This window comes from Malaya genurostris, chromosome 2, assembly GCF_030247185.1.
Source record: "Malaya genurostris strain Urasoe2022 chromosome 2, Malgen_1.1, whole genome shotgun sequence".
NCBI lineage: Eukaryota > Metazoa > Arthropoda > Insecta > Diptera > Culicidae > Malaya > Malaya genurostris.
In genome coordinates, this window is record NC_080571.1 from 132209725 (window position 1) to 132233222 (window position 23498).

Genomic DNA, 23498 nt, shown 5'->3' on the forward strand with positions numbered 1-23498 from the left:
AATACACAAAATACTACTCTTCTAGTAGTTCCAAACCAGACACCAAGCAACATTATCAATCGACACTGGTACTATTTAACTAAATTTTTACCTAGTGAAACAGAAGAGAATATTATTAGCTACATTCAAAATCGAACTACCTGCAACCGTAGCGACATTTTGTGCTTTAAGCTTGTTAGTCAGCACCAGGATAGGTCACTGTCATTTAATTCGTTTAAATTAAGTGTTCCGCAAGATTTTGAGCAACTTATCACATCTTATAATTTCTGGCCAAATGGAATGGCTTTAATATCTACTACCAGAATGTTGGTGGAATGAATCGCTCTCTTGTTGACTACTATCTCGCCTGTTCCGATGCTGCTTACGATATTTATGCTTTCACTGAAACCTGGTTGAATGATAACACGTTATCCAAGCAGATTTTCGATAGTTCCTACTCTGTGTACCGACAAGACCGGAACGAAACTAACAGTTGCAAAACGAGCGGCGGAGGTATTTTAATTGCTTGTCGTTCCAAATTCAATTCGCGCTTGATAACTTTTTCAAACTGTGGCAATGTTGAGCAAGTTTGGATTGCTCTTTTGTTCTCACATCATACGTTATACATGTGTGTACTTTACTTTCCGCCTGATCGCGTGAATGATTTTGACATGATTGAACAACACTTATGTTCACTTTTGTCGATAAGCGATCGAATGAGTTTAAACGACAAAATCGTTATTTTGGGAGACTTTAATCTACCAGGCAATAAATGGATTCACGGTTCTTGTAAATATCTACACCCAGATGCTACATCTTCTTCCAAAACGAATATTACATCACGACTCCTGGACGATTACAATACTGCCGGGTTAGTTCAACTGAACAATAACTACAACAGCAACAATCGGCTTCTGGACCTATGTTTTGTCAGTTATGAATTATCGGATAAATGTTCCATAACCGTTGCACCTTCTCCACTAGTTAAAACTTGTCGCCACCACCCTCCCCTTCAAATCACTGTACCAGAAGACACGCCCGTCGTTTTCAATGCCATTTCCGAAGCGACATACTACGATTTCAAAAATGGAAATTTCGATGCTATGAACCAGTTTCTGCTGTCGTTGAACTGGACAAACTTATTTTCTAGTGACGACTGCAACTCTGCTGCTATGTTATGGTCTCATGTAATCTCGTACTCCATCGATCAATTTATACCAAAAAAAATCGTCGTGAACCGATACATCCCCCATGGGCAAATCCGACCTTGAAACGTTGTAAATGCGCTAAACGGTCTGCACTAAGAAAATTATCCAAACGGCCTTCGCTTCAATTGCGATCTCACTATATCTACCTTAACAACCGCTATAAACGACTGAACAGAATGTTATACGATGCTCACCTCCTTCGAGTACAAAATAATCTAAAAATCAACCCTAAAAGATTTTGGAACCACGTGAACGAACAAAGGAAAGAATCAGGACTACCCGATCAGATGTTTCTTGATGACGTTGAATCATCTGCGATATCTGAGATTTGCTACTTATTTCAACGACATTTCAGCAGTGTATTCTCCAATGAAATTCTTTCGAGTAATCAGATCTCCAAAGCTATTATCAATGTTCCTAGCCGCTCTCCAACAAGTTCTCACCCTTTCATAACTACCTGCTATGATTGAAAAAGCGCGTATTAAGATGAAATCATCTTCCAAAGCTGGACCGGATGGTATTCCTTCATTAGTATTAAAAAAAAGTGCTCAAAGAGTCTTCTTATTCCACTGTCGATGTTGTTCAATATTTCTCTTATATCAGGAACATTTCCAAATATTTGGAAAAAATCATTTATTTTCCCAGTTTTCAAGAAGGGAAATAAAGCCGATGTATCCAATTATCGTGGTATAGCTGCACTATGTGCCGTATCTAAATTATTTGAAACTATAGTTCTGGATTTCTTGAAACGCAACAGCAACAACTACATTTCAGAAACTCAGCACGGATTCATGCCGAAACGATCAACTGCAACAAACTTACTCTGCTACACTTCTTTTATAGTTCGATCTCTACAAGCACGCCTACAGGTTGATGCAATCTACACTGATTTCTCTGCAGCCTTTGACAAAATAAACCACCAAATAGCAGTAGCAAAACTCAATAGACTTGGCTTCAGTGGATCGTTGCTAAACTGGCTCGAGTCGTATTTAATTGGTCGCGAAATGTCTGTAAAGATTGGAGACTTCATTACAGTGCCTTTCGCTTTCAACTCTGGAGTCCCTCAAGGCAGTCACTTAGGTCCATTCTTATTTTTACTCTACCTCAATGATCTCAACTTCATATTAAAATGCCACAAACTATCCTTCGCAGACGACTTCAAGCTATTTTATTTAGTTAAAGGTCAAGAAGACACTATATATTTGCAGTCACAGTTAGACTTATTCACAAACTGGTGTCAGGATAATAGAATGGTTTTGAATGCCTCGAAGTGTACCGTTTTGTCGTTTACTCGTAAACGCTCACTGATTACCTACGACTATAGCATCTCGCACAATATACTGAAACGTGAATCTTCCGTGAAGGATTTGGGTATCATTCTTGATTCCAAACTGGACTTCAAAAGTCACATCGATAATGTGATTTCGAAGGCCTCCAAGCTCTTGGGTTTCGTCTTTCGTGTTACCAAGAGCTTTACTAATGTATACTGTCTTAAGGCATTATATTGCGCTCTTATCCGTTTGACCCTAGAGTATGCAGCTGTTGTCTGGGCACCTCACTATCAAATCGACATTGCACGCATCGAAACTATCCAGCGTAAATTTGTTAGATTCGCTCTGCGCAATTTACCTTGGAGGGATCCCACTAATCTTCCTAGCTACAAAGATCGTTGTAAGCTTATTGACCTGGATCTGCAATCTGTTCGTAGGAATGTCTCCAAATCCGTTTTTGTTGCTGATTTATTACAATCACGTATCGATTGTCCCGAACTTCTGCAATTGATTAATCTGGACATTCATCGACGTAATCTACGCTCTCATCGTTTCTTGAGTTTACCCATTGCACGAACAAATTATGGTTACAATGAACCATTTTCCAGTATGTGCAGGACATTCAATAGCTGCTCCAATGTTTTCGACTTTCATCTATCCCGAAATATGATCAAACGATTGTTTCATTGCCACTTGTCAGATTAACTTTGGATCAGGTTTTGTCTGTAACCGTTTGTATTTTTGTTCAACCTAGTGATGGTTGAACAAAAATACAAAAATTTCTCTCATCACCGTTGGAAACTACTCAGATTCGCTCGATGATATTAACCCTTTCGCTCCTCTTCTCATTTTCTTCGTCTTCTTTATTTCTATTGGAAACTAATCAGATTCGCTTGCAAATACTAACCCGGTCGCACTCCCTTCTTTCCTCCGTCTTCCACCATCTTTTCGACCACTAATTAGATCTACTTGCCGATTCTAACCCCGTCTTTCTCTCCGTCTTCCACCATCTTTTCGACCACTAATTAGATCTACATGCCGATTCTAACCCCGTCTTTCTCTCCGTCTTCCACCATCTTTTCGACCCCTAATTAGATCTACATGCCGATTCTAACCCCGTTGTTCGACCACGCTTACTTTCCACCCCCTTCACCTACCTTCATCATCCATTTACCTATCCCCTTTTCTCCGCCAGTGAAGCAAGAACACTATTGTTGCCCTGTAGTGCTTGGTGTCATCAACTAGATATAGGGTTATAGGTGTAGTTTTAATTATAAGTTTTTATTGTTAGTGTTAAGCCTTATTGTATCTGTTGGATCATTGTAATCTGGTTTCATGCCTGCTGGAGAGAGAGATTGCCAAGTTTCATCTCCATCGGGCTTTTCCCTGCTCCCAAAAAATAAACAAAATAAAATACTGAGAAATAAACAAAAAAAACAACAAATGCACGATGATGACGAAAACTACAACTAAATTCATAAGAAACAGTCATGAACACACTTAACAAGAATTTTATAAAATCTGTTTGAATTTTCGCAAAAAAACTGACCAAGTTGGCACCATTTCCTAGGAAAGTCTGTGTTTATTTAAAATAGAAACTCATAGAAGCAAATCTTATCAAGGGTCCAGTGTAGAACTAAAACAAGGGACTGCTGCCACTGCACAGTGGTCCTTGAAGCAAAATTAGCAGTAAAACAATTGTTTACGCTTTCATTATTGGCCTAAGAGATTTGAAGCCTTCGGCACATTAGTTGCACTTAATAAACTGCGTTTTTCGGCCATAGTGGTTTTAGGGTGGTCCTAAAACAAACTATGAATTAAAAAATTATTTCAAAATCTGGATGAGTTTTTTAACAATATCTGTCACAATTGATCTTAAAAAAAATTATTTTAGATTCAGATTCCGCACAGAATGAATCCAACAAGCCATAGATTGTCGAAATCCATACATTTTTAACGGAGATATCGGTTTTATTGTGTAAGTGACTTTTCGCCTTATTCCAGTAGTAAGAGTTTTGAGCGCTGAATGACAAAGTAATGTTTGGGAGCAACGTGGAACACGATTTTCTATACAATTGTTTCTAAGTATTAAAAAGACTGTGTACAGCATACTTTTTCATGAAATTTTGCCTTGGATCGGTTTTGGCAACATAATTATTCGAATATGACACATGTAAACCAGATGATGGCAGCATTTTCGTGTTGAAAGCAATTCCATAATTATATTGATTTAAACTACTTACAACAATTAATGCTGGAAGAGCATAACACCCATATACCATTCGAATCAGTTCGTCGAGATCAGCTAATGCGTGTGTGATAAATGTGAATTCTGATTCCGGACCTACGAAAAAAACACGATATGTGAAACGAAATTAAAATAGTGTTACTCATTTTTCTCGAAGATGGCTAAACCGATCTAAGATTCAAATAAACTCTAAGGAGGTCTTAAAATCCTATAAAACATCTCGCGTTTTAGTCAGATCCAACTTCCGGTTTAGGTGATACAGGGTGATTAGTATAAAAATGTCAATTTCACATAAATTTATTAGGTTTATCGGGTTTGTAGATTTGGATAGTCGATAAACAAATAAACTTATTTTAGTTTTAGCGGTATTCAGTTTTCGATTCGGAAGGTACCCAAAAATTTAATTCGCACTACGATTTCTCAAAGATGTCTACACTGATTTTCAAACAGTTTGAATCAAATGTTCACTATACAGCTCCTGAGGTTGATTTAACTGACTTCGGCTACACCGATTTTAGAATTTCGGTTCCAGTATCGAATCGTTTCTCAAAGCTCAATCGTTTTCTCAAAACAAAAGGCCAAATCGAATTTCAAAAACAAAAGTTCAATTTAAAAGATTTATGGTCCCATACACAATTAATGAATTTTATCCGATTCTGGAATTACAGGTTGATGAGTTTTTAAAATTCATATCGATATAGAAGATGACAATCCAAAAAAGCTTCAAAGTTGGACTCAAAACTGTTGTAATTTATTCGTCATATTATTTTATGGCCATACGAATCGTTTTGGTCATGCTGGTTCCTAAAAGCACCGTAAATAGCCGTAAACTCTAAAATGGAACTTATTTCGACATGAAATGTTAAATCGATTATTACACGTTTAGATTCATATTCGATCCAATTTACAATTTCGACATTACAGAGTAATGAGTGAATAGAACATTTAATTGCCGCTTGAAACGACCGTCATTAAAATAATTTCATGATAACACTGAAGAATATTCATGTAAAAAACACATGCGGATGATAAAAAAGGTTTCATCTCACTGCTAGGTGGATTAGGCACGTTTCTAAATATCGGTTCCTATAAATGGGGCAATCCGAAAAAAAAATTTCGATTACATTTGATAGCTTGTACTTTTTTATATAACATGAGAAAAAATTGGAAAACAGTTATTTTCCTATTTTTTTATTAACCCTCCATTCTCCCCCACACCAAAAGGCTCGCGTTAGAGCCCCCTGGTAATGGGCACCACTTTCAGCCATTGGCAACAACAATTATAAAACAAATATTGAATTACTATTATACTATACCTAAAATGGCTGAAAATATTAAATTTCTTGAAGTAACATTAATCAATAGAGAGCTATACTAAATATGACAAAAACGAAAAGTGTGCTTGTAGTGGATTATTTGTCCTTTTTAAGAAGCACATATATTAACAAGAAAAGTTACAATTTAGGTGACTCTAACGCGTTGAATTAACAATTACATTTAGCTGTTTGTAAACGGTTTTCGTATAACACGTAGGAATAAAAGACACAAATACATAATTAGTAACTTAGATTAGTAATTGGCGTATACGAGTTCTTAAGTAGTTTTTGATGCTGGATTTGAATGAGTGACGATGTGTAATGTTCTGTATTTCTCTGGGCAGTTTGTTATATATTGCTGGACCAATGAATGTAATTCGTTTCTGACCAAAATATGAAAATGCACGGGATTGCTAAAGATGATTAAGTTGCCTTGTGTTATGTTGTGAAAAGTCTCCGGATTATGTATTATGTTGTGGATTAAGATTAATGTTTGTTCATCGAAGATACCTTGAATGGGTAAGATTTTATGAGGAAGATCTGTATAAAGCTGAACTGTAGGAAATAGAAAGGGTAGATCGAATATTATTCTGATACAACGATTTTGCAATATTTGCAATCTCTTCAATTTTGACTTGCAGGCTCTACCCCAGACAACAATGAGGTAACTCAAGCGAGAATGAATATGAGCGAAATAGAAATGAATAAGTGTCTTCCATGGTAGAAAATGATTTACACGTTTTAAAATTCCGCACAATGATGAGATTGTTTTTTCGATTTCCTTTATATGATGTTCCCAAGACAACGTAGAATCCAGATGGATTCCCAAATATTTAAAAACTTCCACTCTTTCTATAACATTTTCTTCAATAATTAAGTTGGGAAGAGTGGGAATAACATTCCTAGGTGATCGGAACATGACTTATTTAGTTTTTTGTAGATTTAAAGAGAGCAGATTTTTAGAGAAGTATTCTTTTAAAATCAGCAAGTCGTTATTCATGTTTGTTTTAATAGAACTTGTATTGGCATTCGGATAAAACAAGGCCGTATCATTCGCAAATAACCTTGGAATACCAGAGAGATTAATCTTACTTATATCGTTAACATATAGCAAGAACTGTAAGGGCCCGATATTACTTCCCTGTGGTACTCCAATGCTTACTAGTTTTGAAGAACTTGTTTCTCCATCGATTGAAACATATTGGATTCTGTTTTCTAAATAGCTTCGGATTATGGTATTAGCAGTCCCTCTAATTCCATACTTCTCCAGATTATGGAGCAGTATTTCATGATTCAGAGTGTCGAAGGCCTTTTTAAGTCTAAAAATAAAGCACCCACATATCTTTTGGAGTCCGTTATTTCTAGAATATTATCTATGAGCTCAGTTATAGCAACGGTTGTGCTACTTCCGCTTCGGAAACCATATTGCATGCTATAGAGTATTCTGTGATTTTCTAGGAAACAACCTATACGACATATCAGCAATTTTTCGAAGATTTTGTTAAAAACTGAAAGTGTCGCTACAGGTCGGTAATTATCGGGTAGTGCAGAGTCACCTGATTTTAAAATTGGAACAACTTTAGCAACTTTAAGGCAGTCTGGGTAGAATCCTCCTTGTATCATCAAGTTGAATGAGTCAGATAAGATCCGAGAAAAGGATTCGGAATTGTTTTTTTATTATTTTTGCTGGAATAAGATCAGGGCCAGGAATTTTGTTCGTTTTCAGTTCGTTGATGAGAAGTATAATCTCATTCACCGACGATGGTTGGAGGAAAATTGAATCTGCAATTGGATCGATGTGTTGCAGTGGACAAGACCCATATGGGGTTATATTCTCTGCTAACTTGGATCCAACTGTAACAAAGTGCTTGTTGAATGCTTCACAGATTAGTTTCTTGTCAGTTATACAATTTCCGTTGACAATCAAAGATGGAGTTGATTTGGTTTGCTTTTTACCTACTAATAGGTTTATGTTCTTCCACATTCTTGAGTGCGGTGTGTTGTTCAATAGCCTCTAAAAAAACTCCTTTTTGCTCGCTTTTTAGCTAAGTTCAGTTTTCTAGGAAAAGGTTTCAGCAAACCCGCTAAGCGAACATCATTGGGGTCTCGACGACATCGTTTTAGGTAGTTGTTTTTAATTTTTATCAACGTCCACACATCAAAGTTTATTCATGGACATTGTGTGTCTTTGATGTTAGCATGCTTCGTGACTACCCTGGTGCAATCTTTTAATATATTGTTATATTTTGCTATAATGTTTTGTAGGCAGGTGTTCACATCCTGCACATGTTCAATAGCATCAACGTGATCGCTTAGATCACTAAAAATAGTATGATTTTTTAAACGATGAGCATCGGACATGGTGCATATAACATACATACATACAAAATGTTTGAGCTTACGGGTCTCGTAATAAACATATTTGAGCACATAAAACCATAAGACTGCAAAAGATATTTATATTTCAAGACAACTTTGTCATTAGATAAGTTGATTGGGACATTCATGTCTCCGAAAATCAAACAGGGACGATTACTACAGCTTTTGTTTAGCCACCTTTCTATATTGTCATGAACCATGTAAAAATCATAAGACGGTGGACGATAGACACCATGAACATCAATCACTTCCCCGGACAGTTTTAGTTCCGTATTTATATGATGGAAACCATCACTTCAGGTGTTTTCAACGACGTTGTATTCAATTATATTTTCAATATATATCACTAAACCACCGGGAGAGTTTTCTCGACAGGATTTCATTTAAATCAAAATTTCGTGCAAGTATTTTTGTCCGTTATAATATAGCATGACAGCGAAGATTATTTTATTTAAACAATTTTAACAAGGTTATCAACCCTGCTTTCATACCATGGGTTCTACTACGAAAAAGTCGTTGAAAGTTCCGTTTTGCGCGAGTAAAACACGTGACAGTACTACTGAATTATTAAAGCGTGTTCATTTGTTTGATATTGACTGCGGTGAAAAAAAAACGTATTAAGTTTTACAAGATCACATCACAAACGAACTCATGATGAATAAAGTTTTTGTTTAACATATACCAATGGTTTGCTTAAATTTACAATAACGTTATCTGTCAAATGATGGTCATTCAGCGTAGTTTGTGTGATTATGTTATGTTGGTGTGAAACCTAAAGCGGCCCATACACGTTCAGTTTTCCGGACAGTTCAGATGAACCTTCCTCTGAATAAAAAACTGAACGATTATTTGAACTGAGCGAGTGTGGTTAGTTTTGCGTGTTGTCTTCATGTCTGTTTCGTCAGTTTTTTTTTAATGGAGGCACATTATTCTGATCTAAAGAAAACTAACGGACTGAACGATTAACTGAAGAACTATCAGTTAATCGGATGAAACTAAGCTCAAAAGCTTCAGTAAAAAAACCGGACGTTTGGCCGGATGAATTCTTCAGTCACTTCAGTTAATCGTTCAGTTATGACGTCACACACGAGAAACTGTCCGGAAAACTGAGCGTGTATGGGCCGCTTAATAAGTTATTTTGAATGTGTTTACATCACTAATGCATATGCAATTGCCATAGCAACAATACACTTGTTTGATTGCAAACATAAATTTTCAAATTCCAACATGTAAGGTACTCCTGATTTTGATTACTGTCATACCACAAAATAATGGAACTCCAACGAAAAGAATTCGTTCAATTCTGGATTAGTGAAATTAGCGAGAAACCTGCTTTTGAAATAATCAAGAAAAAATTTCCATCCGTATGTGCGGTAAGTACGCAAAAGATAGTGCGCTTAGAGCGAATACAATTTGTCAAATGTTGGGCGAAGAGCTCGCTTTATTACTCTCTATTCGAACAGAATAACGCGAAATGGCTTCAAGGAATATTGAAATTCATGGTTGAAAAAAAACAAAAAGGACGAAAGTCGAAATCTTTTTCCGAAAGCTGCCGAAGAACGAGACTGAATCGTGTACGGAAAATTCAGGAAAATTTCTTGACAGAGGAAATTTAGTTCAACGACACGCCGCTGACACCTGAAGAGGCGATGGCGTTTATTTGTAGAAACAATTTCAGCAAGTTTCAATGTCAAGATGTACGATCTACTAACCTCAAGTAAGGAGCAGATTTGTATCCTCCACAATAGAATCGTGGATGCAAAAAAATTGTTACCCTTCTATAGATAAATGTTATATAATACATTCAATAATATTTGTATTTTATATATAAAAGGAATTTCTGTCAAACCCTCAGAGGCTCGTGTCGTTCTTCAGGATTTAGTAGACCACACTGCAGAACGACTTTTTGAATATATATAAACTGCACAATTGAATTGAATCAAGAGCAGATATTGATTTTAATTATGAAATGGGGATTTGATGGAAGTTCGAATCATAGCAGGTACGATATTCAATACAAATTTAAAGCAATACCTGTCATCTTAAGTAGACATATGTTATGACGAATTTCATCTCACTAAAATTTATTCTTTGTCTCTGAAACTAAATACATTTTACAGGCTTTCAATTACATTATGAAGGAAATTTCCACCAATAAAAACTCAACTTTTGCAACATAAATTCAGGCGTTATGTTTTAAAATATGAAGATTTCAAATATTAATTAAATGGAATGGAGTGATGAACGTATTTTTTACGCGATTCCAACGAATATATCAAATGGTGTACATTTGAATAGCAAAACAGCACGACGTACTTCTTTAAATCAGAATCATTAACAATTAAAATATTATGTTTTTGAAAAACGATAACCTAAAATAACGTGTTTACTTTCGTTTATTGTTCCAGTTTTGATTTTGTTTTTCAGAATTTAAACACTTAAACGAACTGCTAGACAAACCACGTGTGAATCAAACCTCTTAAAAAGAAACTCTATGTCGAGTTCTTGCAAATACCACGGATTGATATTCCCTTTTATGTTTTCAAAACATTGTTTGCAAAATCGTCTTATTTAAAATATTTAGGTAAATCAATACAGCTTGTGTTGTAATATCTATTAAAAAAATTAATCATAGTGGCTAAACAATTTTTTCCGATTTTCGTCAGATTGTGTTCCAAATACATTCGTCAAGTAACGAATTTTCGAACCATGATTAATTTTCATGGGAGAAGAGTTATTGCTTATGGTTTCATGAGAAGTTAAAATAATTGGTTTCGTGATTTTCTAATCATGGCAGCAGTTTCTTTCCGTGCAGTTATTCATCGATTTAGCTGAAGACGGGGAATTACGCGAATACAGCGATTTGAACATATTTACTGTATCGATGGTGCGTTTATTAGGGGAAATAAATGGTGTCGTCAAAGCCGTAATTTGGAATAACGACCATCCTTCGTCAGTTTCTTTGTGTCGACCAATTATACTAGTTTTCGCAAAGGAGAATGTACAACTTACAAATCGAGTATTATCAGATATTAACGCTGAGATCAATGAACTTTTGCCTACCAAAATTGATTCTGTTTCTATCTCAACAAAGATGTGTTTCACAATGGTAGAAACGAAAGTTATTAACGATTTGACGGGAACTTCTTCACAAGCTTGCTTCATTTGTCGGCGATCCGGTATGGAACTTAATCTTCCAAAAGAAGCGGAAGACTCGGATGATGATCCTTCCAAATCCCAATTCGGACTCTCTCCGCTTCATGCGTATATTCGCACTATGGAGTTGCTTCTCAAGATTTCTTATCGTTTGTGTTTGAAGAAACCAACGTGGAAAGTTTCAATCTATCCGTTCGGCTCTTCAAGAGCAATTGGGTCTTCGAATCAGTGAACCTCGGCCAGGGGGAGGAGATTCAAACAGCGGTAATGTTGTGAGGCGGTTTTTTTTTAAAGAAGAGAGATAGTTGCTAAAATTACAGGACTGGATCATGATTTATTGGAAAGATTTTATATTATACTATCACTAATTAACAGCAAAATGGAGATCGATGTGGTGCCTTTCGGAATATTTACGAACAGTACACATGAACTACACAATAAGTTGTATGGTTGGTACGCTTTGTCACTAACTGTGCACAAATTACTCGTGCATGGGGTGGCTATTGTACAATATGCAATTCTTCCAATTGGAATGTTCTCAGAAGAAGCAGCAGAAACGAGAAACAAATGCATTCCAAGATTCAGGGAAAATAATACAAGGAAATTCAATAGGCAGGTCAATTTAGAAGATCTGTTCTTAAGGTGAAATGTAGCGGAATGCGAAAATCGCGTTTTTGATCAATTATTCAAAAACTAGACCGATTTTCGAAAAACCAAAAACACTTAAGTTTTCGAAATCAAATTTATCATAACTAAGTATTCTTAGAATTTTGAAATTTTGCTTTGCCGAGCCGTAATTGGTTTTTGAAATGTATAAACGGTCACTGTTCCGTTCCTCGGGGATGGTTTTAGAACTGAAAAGTAGTATTTGTAGCAGAATTTCACAAAGAATCTGAAAATGCAACTCAAAACTATAAAATTTTAGCGAAAACAACCGAAAATAGAAAAAGTTTACATAAACTTTTCTGCATTTTTTTTATTGCTTGCGCGCTGCTGTTTCGTATTGCGGTGGTGTGAGAAATGCACGGTGGGCACGGTGGCATTATATCGTGAGCAAAAAAGTACGAGTGATTAATGTCAGAGACCTGACTGGATGTCGTGAAAACGAATAAAACTGACACTTTTACTTTATACTTCCGAATATCAATTAGTTGATCGATTGTGTGAATTGTGCAAGATTTCCCCTTTTTCTGTAATAGAATTTGAAACTATACACCTAAACTAAAGTACAGATTAGTTACATTAAACATATTGACACTAAATTAAATTTTACGAAATAACTAGTATACCCAAGTAACCAGAAGTTCCACAATTACTTAAAAAGTCCACTTTCTTGCTGCTTAAAAGTACACGCGGAACTTTTGAGACCTGAAAGCACAGATCAAGTTCCGCGTGAACTTTCTAGCTGCTTAAGAAAACACGTGGCAATTTTTGACAGTTCGAAGTACAGAACAAGTTCCGCGTGAACTTTTTCGCTTCATAGAAGCTGAACAATGTATTCTAGAAGCAGCTTAGATGTTCGTTCCGCTGCGTCGCGCGAACTTTCAAGTGTGGATAATTACTTAAAAAATGGGCTGCTCAGAATGCTATTGATTAACTTTGAGAGCTGCTTGAGCCAAATTAGTCCCTTTCATCCGAACTTTTGGTTAGTTGGGTAGTTCTTTATGATAAAATAATGGTGGCTCTGAAAAGAACCTTCTATGAATGGCTTCTGGGTCGATGCTATCCATTTTATATAGCAAATTACCAGAAAGTTCTACCAAATACTACCTGACTACATCAAAACCGTCGTCCGGGTGCGAAAAAGGCATGCAAGCGTGATGAACTTTCCTCATTATTTCCAAAAGTTTTGGAAAACTTTGTTTTTCAGTTATTTTGATTATCTAACACTGTTGAAAATTTGCTCACAAATTCCTGATCATATTTCCGACAGCTTGTAGAAGAAATTATGTTGTTGGATTAAGTACATCAAGAGATATTCGCGTTAAATCTCTGCCCATTCTTGCATTGGGTAAATTTTGAAAAGGCGCCCCATAGTAAAGTAAGTCGTATTCACGACAAAATAGATATAAAATAATGACGCGAATTTATGCAGCATTGGGTTTTGTGTAAATAAAAACGACTTGAATACAATAAAATGAGTATTGTAAGAAATCGTTTATTTTCTAAGTAGCTGTCATTTATACAAACAATGTGATAAACATTGAGGGCCAGCTTCGAGCCAGTCAGCATGGAAAACTTATTGGAATTCATTGGTTTTTCAATTATTATAAATACAATGAATCAACGCTTGATTTTGCTTTCAAAATCGATTGAATAATAAGGAACTACGAAATAACTTTATATTCAATTTCGTGCCCCAAATATGTGCTTGAGAAAAGATTCACTAAATAATTCTAACTGCATGGTATGATGAACTATTAGATATAATTGGAATGTATTCCAATAATGTAATCTAAGAAATTATTAAACTATTGATGATTTCTGGCACCGGAGGCCAGAGGCTGTTTGGTCTTCGGTTCATTATCGTTGAAACAGACATTTCTAGACTCATCATGCTATACAATTCCGAAAGTTGCTTCCGAAAAAAACTTTTACGTAAATTCTATCTCATCGGCGGGAAGGGCCTGGTGAACGACTGGCAAAGATATCAAAAATAAGAGTGTAAGAGTAATCACTAACAATGATGATTGAATCAGCATATATTCAAAGTGTGAAGAATTCTAAAATCCATTACGTCCCGTCTTTTTTACAAGCCAATATAACGAGAGGTAAACCCATGTGGCCGTTTTTCTTGGTATGCTTTGTGCGACGGTTCATTCAACTGAAGCGGATAAAATTTTGCGCGCATTTTATGACGCTACATTTCACCTTAAGGCTTCTAATGCCTTCCGATCCCATCATTTCTCTGAAAAACAAAACAAACAAAAATACTAACAAAGTTTTCCTTCCAGAGAATACGCGGCATCATTGTAATATGATACTCGTTAATATACATATTATTCCAATTAATGATACTAAAAAGTTTTGGAAAATCCCCTTCCTTTGCATGGTCACTTATAAGAAACACTAGGAAATTGATTTGTTGAAATGAAATTTGGGAGATTTTGCTAAGATCCCCATTGAAACTGAGTTTGTAAACATCGGTTAAATCTTCTCCGAAAAAAATCATGCGCAAAAATGTGACAAACACAAACATTTTTGATTGGTATACGATATTCGGCTCTACGGACCTCTGTTCAGAAGTCAGTTTTCACAGTAATTGTAAAACCTTTCTTTATTAGAAAGATAAAAAGTTTAAAAGGTACATCTTACTATACGTACAACAAATGCCCAAAGAATAGATTGTAAATATTTGTTATGAAAATACACTCTCAATTCCATTTTCTAACCCTCCTTACTAAGCTAGATGCTATATGATAACGTACAAAAATAAATGCACGAAATTTTGATTTAAATGTTATAGAAAAAATAACTGTTTTCCAATTTTCTCTCATATTATATAAAAAAGTACAAGCTATCAAATGCAATCGAATTTTTTTTCGGATTCCCCCATTTTTAGAAACCGTTATTTAAAAAAGGCGTATTTTATTGTTAAAATCTTTCATAGCTATTGAGGCAGGTAGTATAAAGAAATCTTTGTTGATGATACTTAACTTGTACATATTTAAAACCTAAACTTACATTTAAGTGAATTAAACCGAAACCATATCTTAAATTCTACTTATTATAACCCGAATATAATATGAACCACCCTACGAATGCGCGCATAAAATGTGTAAACAATGATACATTAAACGAATTCGATATCCGAACCAACAAAGGCAAGTGATCGCGCTAACGATCGTACATCGAAGTAACTACTACACATATACAATAGACTGTCTGCCGTGTGAGGAAGATTGTGCAATAGGCATCCTTCGGCAGTAGTAAACCTAGTTCCGTATTGTGCGCATATCCTCTGTCGAGCGATATTTTCGGTAGTATTTCTAAGGTGCAGTAGTTCAACCCTCCACAAAGTGCAGTGAAAAAGATCATTGCTAGTAGTGCTAATTAGACTAGCGAAGAAAAAGGGCCCTTAAAAGTGAAACCAACCCTACTGAAGATGGGTAAAAAAGACTTAAGTGTAGTGCAAGCCGGGTAAAAGAAAACGGCATTGAATCGACGGTTATCACCAATGTAAGCCATCTGGGCCGCCAACTGAAGACGGAAGAAAATCCTTCGGATACCGGACAACAAGTAACGCCCCAACATTTGGTCCTTCGAGCCGGATAAGGAGGAAACCCCAACCAGTTGGCTTTGCGCGGTGAGTACACCATTGCGATTTTGTGCTGACGCGACGCTACGGCATAGACGCTGCCCGTCACAGCCCCCTAAGGTGCCTATAGTGACGGCCATTTTTGACGCTATCGTGAATCCAAGCTGTTCAGCGCGATTTGCTTTCATCGCAGTTGAGTAGCGCCACGTTGGAATCGAGAATTTTTATAATTTCTTGTTTCGACGAAAATTTGCATGATTTGTTGAGGTGGTGGTAAGTGGTAAATTCACGAAGATTGGTACAAGCGCGACGAGAAGGATTAATTCGTTCGATTTGTGCCTTTCTCGGTCGTTTCGCGAAAGAAAAAAAAGTGTCATATCGCGATGGGAAGGATTTTCCGTTCGATTGTGTCAGTTTTTTTGAATCCGTGTCGTGTAAAGGCGGCACCCGTGTCGGATAGCATTCCGATTTATCGAAATTTTCCGTTCGAATTTTTCGCGTAATCGTTTCAAGTGGTGGTAGTGAAGAAGTGAAGTGATGCAAATGGCTACCAAGACAGAAAAGAAACTGTCGGAGTGTGTGATCCAAGGAAAATGAATTCTTGTGGTTCGGGATGCAGTGGAGAAGTTTGTGGCAGATTTCGACCGAGATCGAGATGCGTGCCAAATTCCGATTCGCCTAGATTCACTGGACCGAATTTCTTTAGGTACATGGACAAATCGAGTTGTATGATAAACCGGAGATGTTGGAGGCTCATCTAGAAGAGCGCATGGATTTCGAAGCCCGCTACTGCACTATCAAAGGTTTTTTGCTATCCAATCGAGTTGCTGATCAAAGCCAAAATGTGTTAAATAGTACCATGATTACACCAGCTCACCATTCGTCGTACCATCTTCGCTTACCCAAGATCGATCTGCCGAAATTTAATGGCGATTTGTCACGCTGGCTTGCATTTCGTGGCACATATACGTCGATGATCCATGACAACGCAGATATTCCGACGGTCGCGAAGCTGCAGTACCTGTTGCAGTCGCTGGAGGGAGAAGCCCGAAAGCCGTTCGAGTCCGTGGATGTAGAAACGGACAACTATGCATCGACCTGGGAAGCATTGATGAAGCGGTACGACAACAAGCGATTCCTGAAACGTCAGCTATTTCGAGCTCTCTATGATCTCCCGCCGGTGAAGAAATCCAAGTTTTGGTTGACGATTTCCACCGACATGTCAGAGCTTTGGCGAAGTTAGACGAGCCAGTCCATCATTGGGATACTCCGTTGGTCAATCTCCTTAGCTATAAGCTTGATTCAATTACGATACGTGCTTGGGAGGAGAAAACCAGCAATGACGACAACGTAACATATGAGATGTTGAATGAATTCCTCTACCAACGTGCCTGCATGCTGACGTCCGTCGTAACCGATCTCCAGTACCGATCCCAACAACAGGTTGTAGCCAAGGTGACCGGTCCGAATCCAACGCAGAAGGCGTTTAAGGCAGCATACAAGGCTGCTACTGTTGAGCCTAAGAATAGTTCTTCCCCGTGTTTCGCCTGCCCAGAGAAGCATTTCCTCTTCTAATGCCCAACATTTTCCGAATTGCCCGTCCGCCAGCGCCGTGAGCTGGTATCCCAGAAACGTTTATGATGGAATTGCTTCCGTACTGGACACTAAGCGAGAAATTGCATATCCAAGTTTTCCTGTCGCAGCTGTCATGAGAAACACCATTCTCTATTACACGAATCCGCACCGTCGAAGATGCACTCCACGCCCGAAATCCCTCAATTACAGCCAAGTCCATCAACGTCGACTACCGCCGGACCGTCTAACCCGGTAAGCCTGCCAGTTCAGATTGAGAACAGTACAGTCCTGTTAGAAACCGTTTCATTACTTGTTGTAAACAAGAACGATACCGCAATCCCCGCACGCGCACTCCTAGATTCCGGATCCATGTGCAACTTCATTACGAAGAAACTTGCCAATTCGCTCTGCCTCCGTCGTACCAAAGTAGACATCGCAGTAGCCGGAATCGGTGAATCCACGAAGCAGATCAAATGTCAATTTACTGCATGTATAAAATCGAGAGTGACTCCGTACTCCACCAAGCTTGAGTTCCTGATCCTCAAGAAACCAACGGTCAGTCTTCCAACTGTTCCGATTGATGTATCTACCTGGAAGATTCCATAGTTACCCTCGGCAGACCCCAGATTCCACATTCCGTCCGACATTGACATGGTTGTCGGCGGTGAAGCCTACCACAAGCTGCACCCAAGTAGCAAGCATTTCCTAGGCAAGGGATTACCGTTACTGATTGAAACAGTATTTGGATGGACTGTTTCCGGAAAGGTATCCATTGATCTTCCCATCGTTCCTCGTACATGTCACCTGACCACTGTTGATCGTTTTCTGGAGAGCGCCCTTCAGAAATTTTGGGAATTAGAAGCCGTCGAGTCTCGCTCAGTGCATTCCGTCGAAGAAACTCAGTGCGAAGAACTTTTTTCTGCTACCACCACTCGCGATTCGTCCGGACGATATATCGTTCGTTTGCCACTTACCCGTGATCCGCTAATCAAACTCAGCGAATCCAGAACCATCGCAGAACGTCGCTTCCTGAGTCATGAAAGGCAATTAGAGCGTGATCCACCCACCAAGGACGCATACTGCATATTCACGGACGAATACGCACAGATGTCGCACATGAAAAGGCTCGATGATCCAGTAGACGATGTGAATCCGCACTGCTATCTTCCCCACCATGCTGTATTCAAGGAATCCAGTACGACAAGCAAGGTCAGGGTTGTCTTCGATGCATCGTGCAAGACATCATCAGGTTTTTCCATCAACGACAAACAGCTTGTTGGTCCTGTTGTTTAGGAAGATTTACTATCGATCGTAATGAGATTTCGTACGCACCCGATCGCCATAGTAGCCGACATCGAGAAGATGTACCGACAGATTCAACTGCACCCTGAAGACCGTCCACTTCAACGCATCCTCTGGCGTTCCAAACGTGATGAACCTCTCAGTACATTCGAGCTTCAAACAGTTACATACGGTTTCGCCTCCGCGCCTTTCCTGGCAACCCGCACTCTCCAACAAGTTGTACAGGATGAAGGATCCCATTATCCTGCCGCTGTCGATGTTGTGAAACACGATTTCTACGTCGACGATCTTCTTTCTGGAGCTTCTGATGTCCAATCCGCTATTCGTCGTTGCAAGGAAGTATCCGCCATGCTTGCGTCAGCTGGCTTCCCGCTGAAAAAGTGGGCATCAAACTCCGTTGAAGTCCTCGCCGAAATCCCAGAAGAAGATCTCGCGTTATCGCCGCTACATGACCTCCAAGACGAACAGTCCGTTTGTACACTCGGACTCGTGCGGCAGCCGAAATCCGACATGATGCGCTTCAAGGTTCAGTTACTGGTACCCGAATCCGTCCTCACCAAACGGAAGGTGATGTCGTATATTGCACAAATATTCGATCCGCTCGGTCTTGTTGGCCCGATCATCACGGTTGCGAAGCTGTTTATGCAGAGATTGTGGGCACTGAAAACCGACGTAGGACATTCATACGAGTGGCATCGTCCGCTGCCTCCGCATCTGCAAAGTGAATGGAAGCTGTTTCATGGTACATTGAATGCAATTTCCGTCATTCGCATTCCGAGATTTGTGTCGCAAGTCATGATCAAATCCACCGAGCTTCATTTCTGCTCAGATGCTTCAGAGAAAGCCTAAGGAGTATGCTACTACGTTCGTTCGGAATCCGCTGAAGGAATTCGTGTTCGATTGCTAACGTCGCTTGGTCGCTCCGTTAGCCACCCGTCATTCCATTGCGCGCTTAGAGTTGTGTGCCGCTGTGTTATCATTTAACCTGTACGAGAAGGTGATGAATTCCGTTAAGGTATCGTGTGAAGTGTTCTTCTGAGTTGATTCGACAGTCGTTCTCCGTTGGCTTCAATCGTCCCCATCCCGTTGGAAGACGTTCGTGGCAAATCGTGTTTCCACAATTCAATCCACCACCGCATCCTGTACTTGGCGACACGTTCCCGGAGACTCCAACCCTGCAGATCTCATCTCTCGAGATATCAACCCAACTGATATCGGGAATTTAGATTTCTGGTGGATGGGACCCCAATGGCTATCGACGCTTGATCAATCGGTTGTATCCGAGAGCAAGAGCAATGTGGCTCTGATAGCTGTAAGCGTTATCGATCCGTCGTTCTCCGATCGTCTGTTTAGTCGATAGTTTAGTGATACGATTTACAAAGCTTCGCCGTTCCATCGCATATTGGATGCGATATCTCCGCTGTCTTTGAACAGTCGTCCAGAAGACCAAACCAGAGCCGTTCGAGTCACTTACAACCGTCGATTTGCGCGAGGCTGATATAGCCTTGTGTCGCATAGCCCAACGAGAAATGTTTTCGAAAGATATTTCCAAGATAACACGACAAGATTCGTTAAAGTGGCTCAAGCCGAGCATTTACCCAGACGGTATTATTCGAGTCGGTGTAAGAATCAAGCACGCCGTAGTCTCCGAAGATGTGAAACATCCGATATTACTACTTGCAAAACATCCGCTATCTACATTCCTGTGTGAATATTACCACAAACAACTGCTACATGCAGTACCCCAGTTAACGCTCACCACGATGCGACAAAGGTTTTGGGTAGTTGGAGGTCGTGATCTCGTTCGCCGTACTTACCATCAGTGCCATAGGTGTTTCCGTAGCAAGCCCCGTTTGATCCAACAAAATGTTGCAGACTTACCATCTTCACGAATCTCACCGACAAGACCGTTTTCCGTTTGTGGTGTAGACTATTGTGGACCAGTTTACATCAAGTCACCAATACGGAAACGAGGACCAACGAAGGCATACGTATCGATCTTCTGTGTTTCTCGACCCGTGCTGTTCACATCGAATTAGTGTCCGATTTATCCACGCCAGCGTTTCTGGCTGTTCTTCGCCGGTTTGTCGCCCACCGAGGAAGGATGAGCGAAATTCATAGCGACAACGGAACCGCGTTCAAAGGAGCATCCAACGAGCTCCACCGAATCCATCAGATGCTGAAAACCGACCAGGGAGAACGTAAGCAGATTCTCTATTGGTGCACCGAGAATGAAATTGCGTGGCGATTCATTCCACCTCATGCTCCGCATTTTGGCGGCTTGTGGGAAGCAGCCGTTAAGTCAGCCAAACATCATCTGTTACGTGAGATAGGCAACGTGCATGTCAGCTACGAGGACATGACAACTCTACTCGTTTAAATTGAGATATGTTTGAACTCCAGACCGCTCACTGCAATACCATCCGATCCGTCAGATTTGAAGGCTCTGACCCCAGGTTATTTCCTTGTAGTAACCAACCTACAATCCGTGCCAGAAACGTCATTAAGCGAAGTGCCGGACAATCGACTGTCGCATTGGCAGCTTACCCAGAAGCGTGTCCAACGAATTTGGGCAAGGTGGTATCCGGAGTACCTTCAGCAGCTGCAGTCTCGTGCTTTGAAGCTGATTCCAGCTGTCGCCATTGAACCTGGATGTATTGTGGTGGTCAAGGACGATTGTCTACCGCCAACCCAATGGCCTCTCGGGAGAATCACCAAGGTGCACCCGAGCAAGGACGGTGTAGTTCGCCTCGTCACCCTGAAGACAGCTTCTGCAGATTCAGTTGTGCGTCCTGTAGTCAGGCTCGCCATACTACCAGTTGCAGAAACGCAATCCAGTCGGTCTGACCCGTGCTCAGACAATAAAAACGCGAAATAAAGTGTTGAAGTATCCTTGCTACTTCAAGGTGGCCGGAATGTTGATGATACTTAACTTGTACATATTTAAAACCTAAACTTACATTTAAGTGAATTAAATCGAAACCTAAAATAATTAAACCTATAATTAAATGAACTTAATCTAAGCTCCGTGAATTTATAACTAATCTACATACTATAAATTATCATATCTTAAATTCTACTTTTTATAACCCGAATATAATATGAACCACCCTACGAATGCGCGCATAAAATGTGTAAACAATGATACATTAAACGAATTCGATATCCGAACCAACAAAGGCAAGTGATCGCGCTAACGATCGTACATCGAAGTAACTACTACACATATACAATAGACTGTCTGCCGTGTGAGGAAGATTGTGCAATAGGCATGCTTCGGCAGTAGTAAACCTAGTCCCGTATTGTGCGCATATCCTCTGTCGAGCGATATTTTCGGTAGTATTTCTAAGGTGCAGTAGTTCAACCCCCCACAAAGTGCAGTGAAAAAGATCATTGCTAGTAGTGCTAATTAGACTAGCGAAGAAAAAGGGCCCTTAAAAGTGAATTCAACCCTACTGAAGAAAGATAAAAAAGACTTAAGTGTAGTGCAAGCCGGGTAAAAGAATACGACATTGTTGTTGTTGTTGTTGTCGTTTATTAGCGGCTTTAACCATGTTTGGGTCGTTCACCGCACAATATACGACATTGAATCGACGGTTATCACCGGTGTAAGCCATCTGGGCCGTCAACTGAAGACGGAAGAAAACCCTTCGGATACCGAACAGCAAGTAAGTCGCCCCAACAATCTTCTTCCACTAAAAGTGCGCCTTTTCATGCTGCTGAATTTTTTAGAATATTGCTTTATTTATTTTTATTCAAATGAAAAGTTATTGAATAAAAACTGTTTTTTCAGACGCACCCTAAGTCTCCTAAGGACCATATATATATATATATATATATATATATATATATATATATATATATATATATATATATATATATATATATATATATATATATATATATATATATATATATATATATATATATATATATATATATATATATATATATATATATATCTATATATATAAAAATGCAGAGATCATTCTTTGTAATCGCATCACGTAAGAACGGATGGACGGATTGAGATGCTTTTTTTTTGTTTGATCAGTTTTTACCCCCACCGGGTTCGTACATCAAAAAAATTAGTAAAACTTAACGGAAAAGTGGGAAAAACCAATAAAGTTATTTTGTATGGACAATGGAATTTTCCACTGCAAAAATCGCCAAAGATTGCTAGATCTACGATTGATGACGCGCAACGATTTGCATAAGTGCTTGACCGTTGAAGGAAAGAATACTAGATCGTTGAAAAAATTGTTTGGCGCGCAACGAGATATTTAGTGTCGAGATTTCACATGCATGCTTGATGGATGTGATTCGTCATTTCGAACCACGTGCTCAAATGGGTATCAAAATTATTGCTTACTAATGTCGTTTTCGCTTGAAAAATATGAAATTGACCCAAGGTAGTTTCATCAAACAAACACTTTTCACGAAACTGTGTTGATTTCGCACTTAGCAACGGGGGTTTGAGTAAAACTGATTTAAAAACCAGGTTCGAAACTGACTCGATTTTCAGTTCAACAACGTTGAAACTAGGTTCGAAACTGACTTCAAACAAACGGTTTGACAGCAGTTAGAGTGGAAGCTGGGTTAGGTTTGGCATCAAGCGAAAACGACATGAATGACTCAATGACTGTTCTAGAAAACCGTTGTAGGCAAGAGAAGAAGTTTTGATATCATTTTTCAGTTGATGAATTGTGTTCAATGGAGTCAGATGAATAGTAGATAGTAAATTGCGGGGACAAGATTAACCGTTGTGCACTCGAAAAAAAAAACACCTTTAACCACCCGAATGGG

General features: G+C 38.9%; 3 protein-coding genes across 12 annotated transcripts in view; all 3 read left to right on the top strand.

Moving 5' to 3' along the window:
- Positions 1-23498, top strand: part of LOC131432674 (PDF receptor) — a 550466-nt gene that overhangs the window by 24669 nt on the left and 502299 nt on the right. The window lies entirely within an intron of this gene.
- Positions 18042-18683, top strand: LOC131428840 (uncharacterized). The gene has a single exon (XM_058592897.1). The coding sequence runs from the start codon at positions 18042-18044 to the stop codon at positions 18681-18683; it is 642 nt and encodes a 213-aa protein (XP_058448880.1).
- LOC131428841 (uncharacterized) lies at positions 18705-19541 on the top strand. The gene has a single exon (XM_058592898.1). The coding sequence runs from the start codon at positions 18705-18707 to the stop codon at positions 19539-19541; it is 837 nt and encodes a 278-aa protein (XP_058448881.1).

Bases quoted from the DNA above. Each gene is read 5' to 3' on its own strand.
- LOC131428840 (XM_058592897.1), top strand. From the start codon at position 18,042: ATGGTTGTCGGCGGTGAAGCCTACCACAAGCTGCACCCAAGTAGCAAG.
- LOC131428841 (XM_058592898.1), top strand. From the start codon at position 18,705: ATGAGATTTCGTACGCACCCGATCGCCATAGTAGCCGACATCGAGAAG.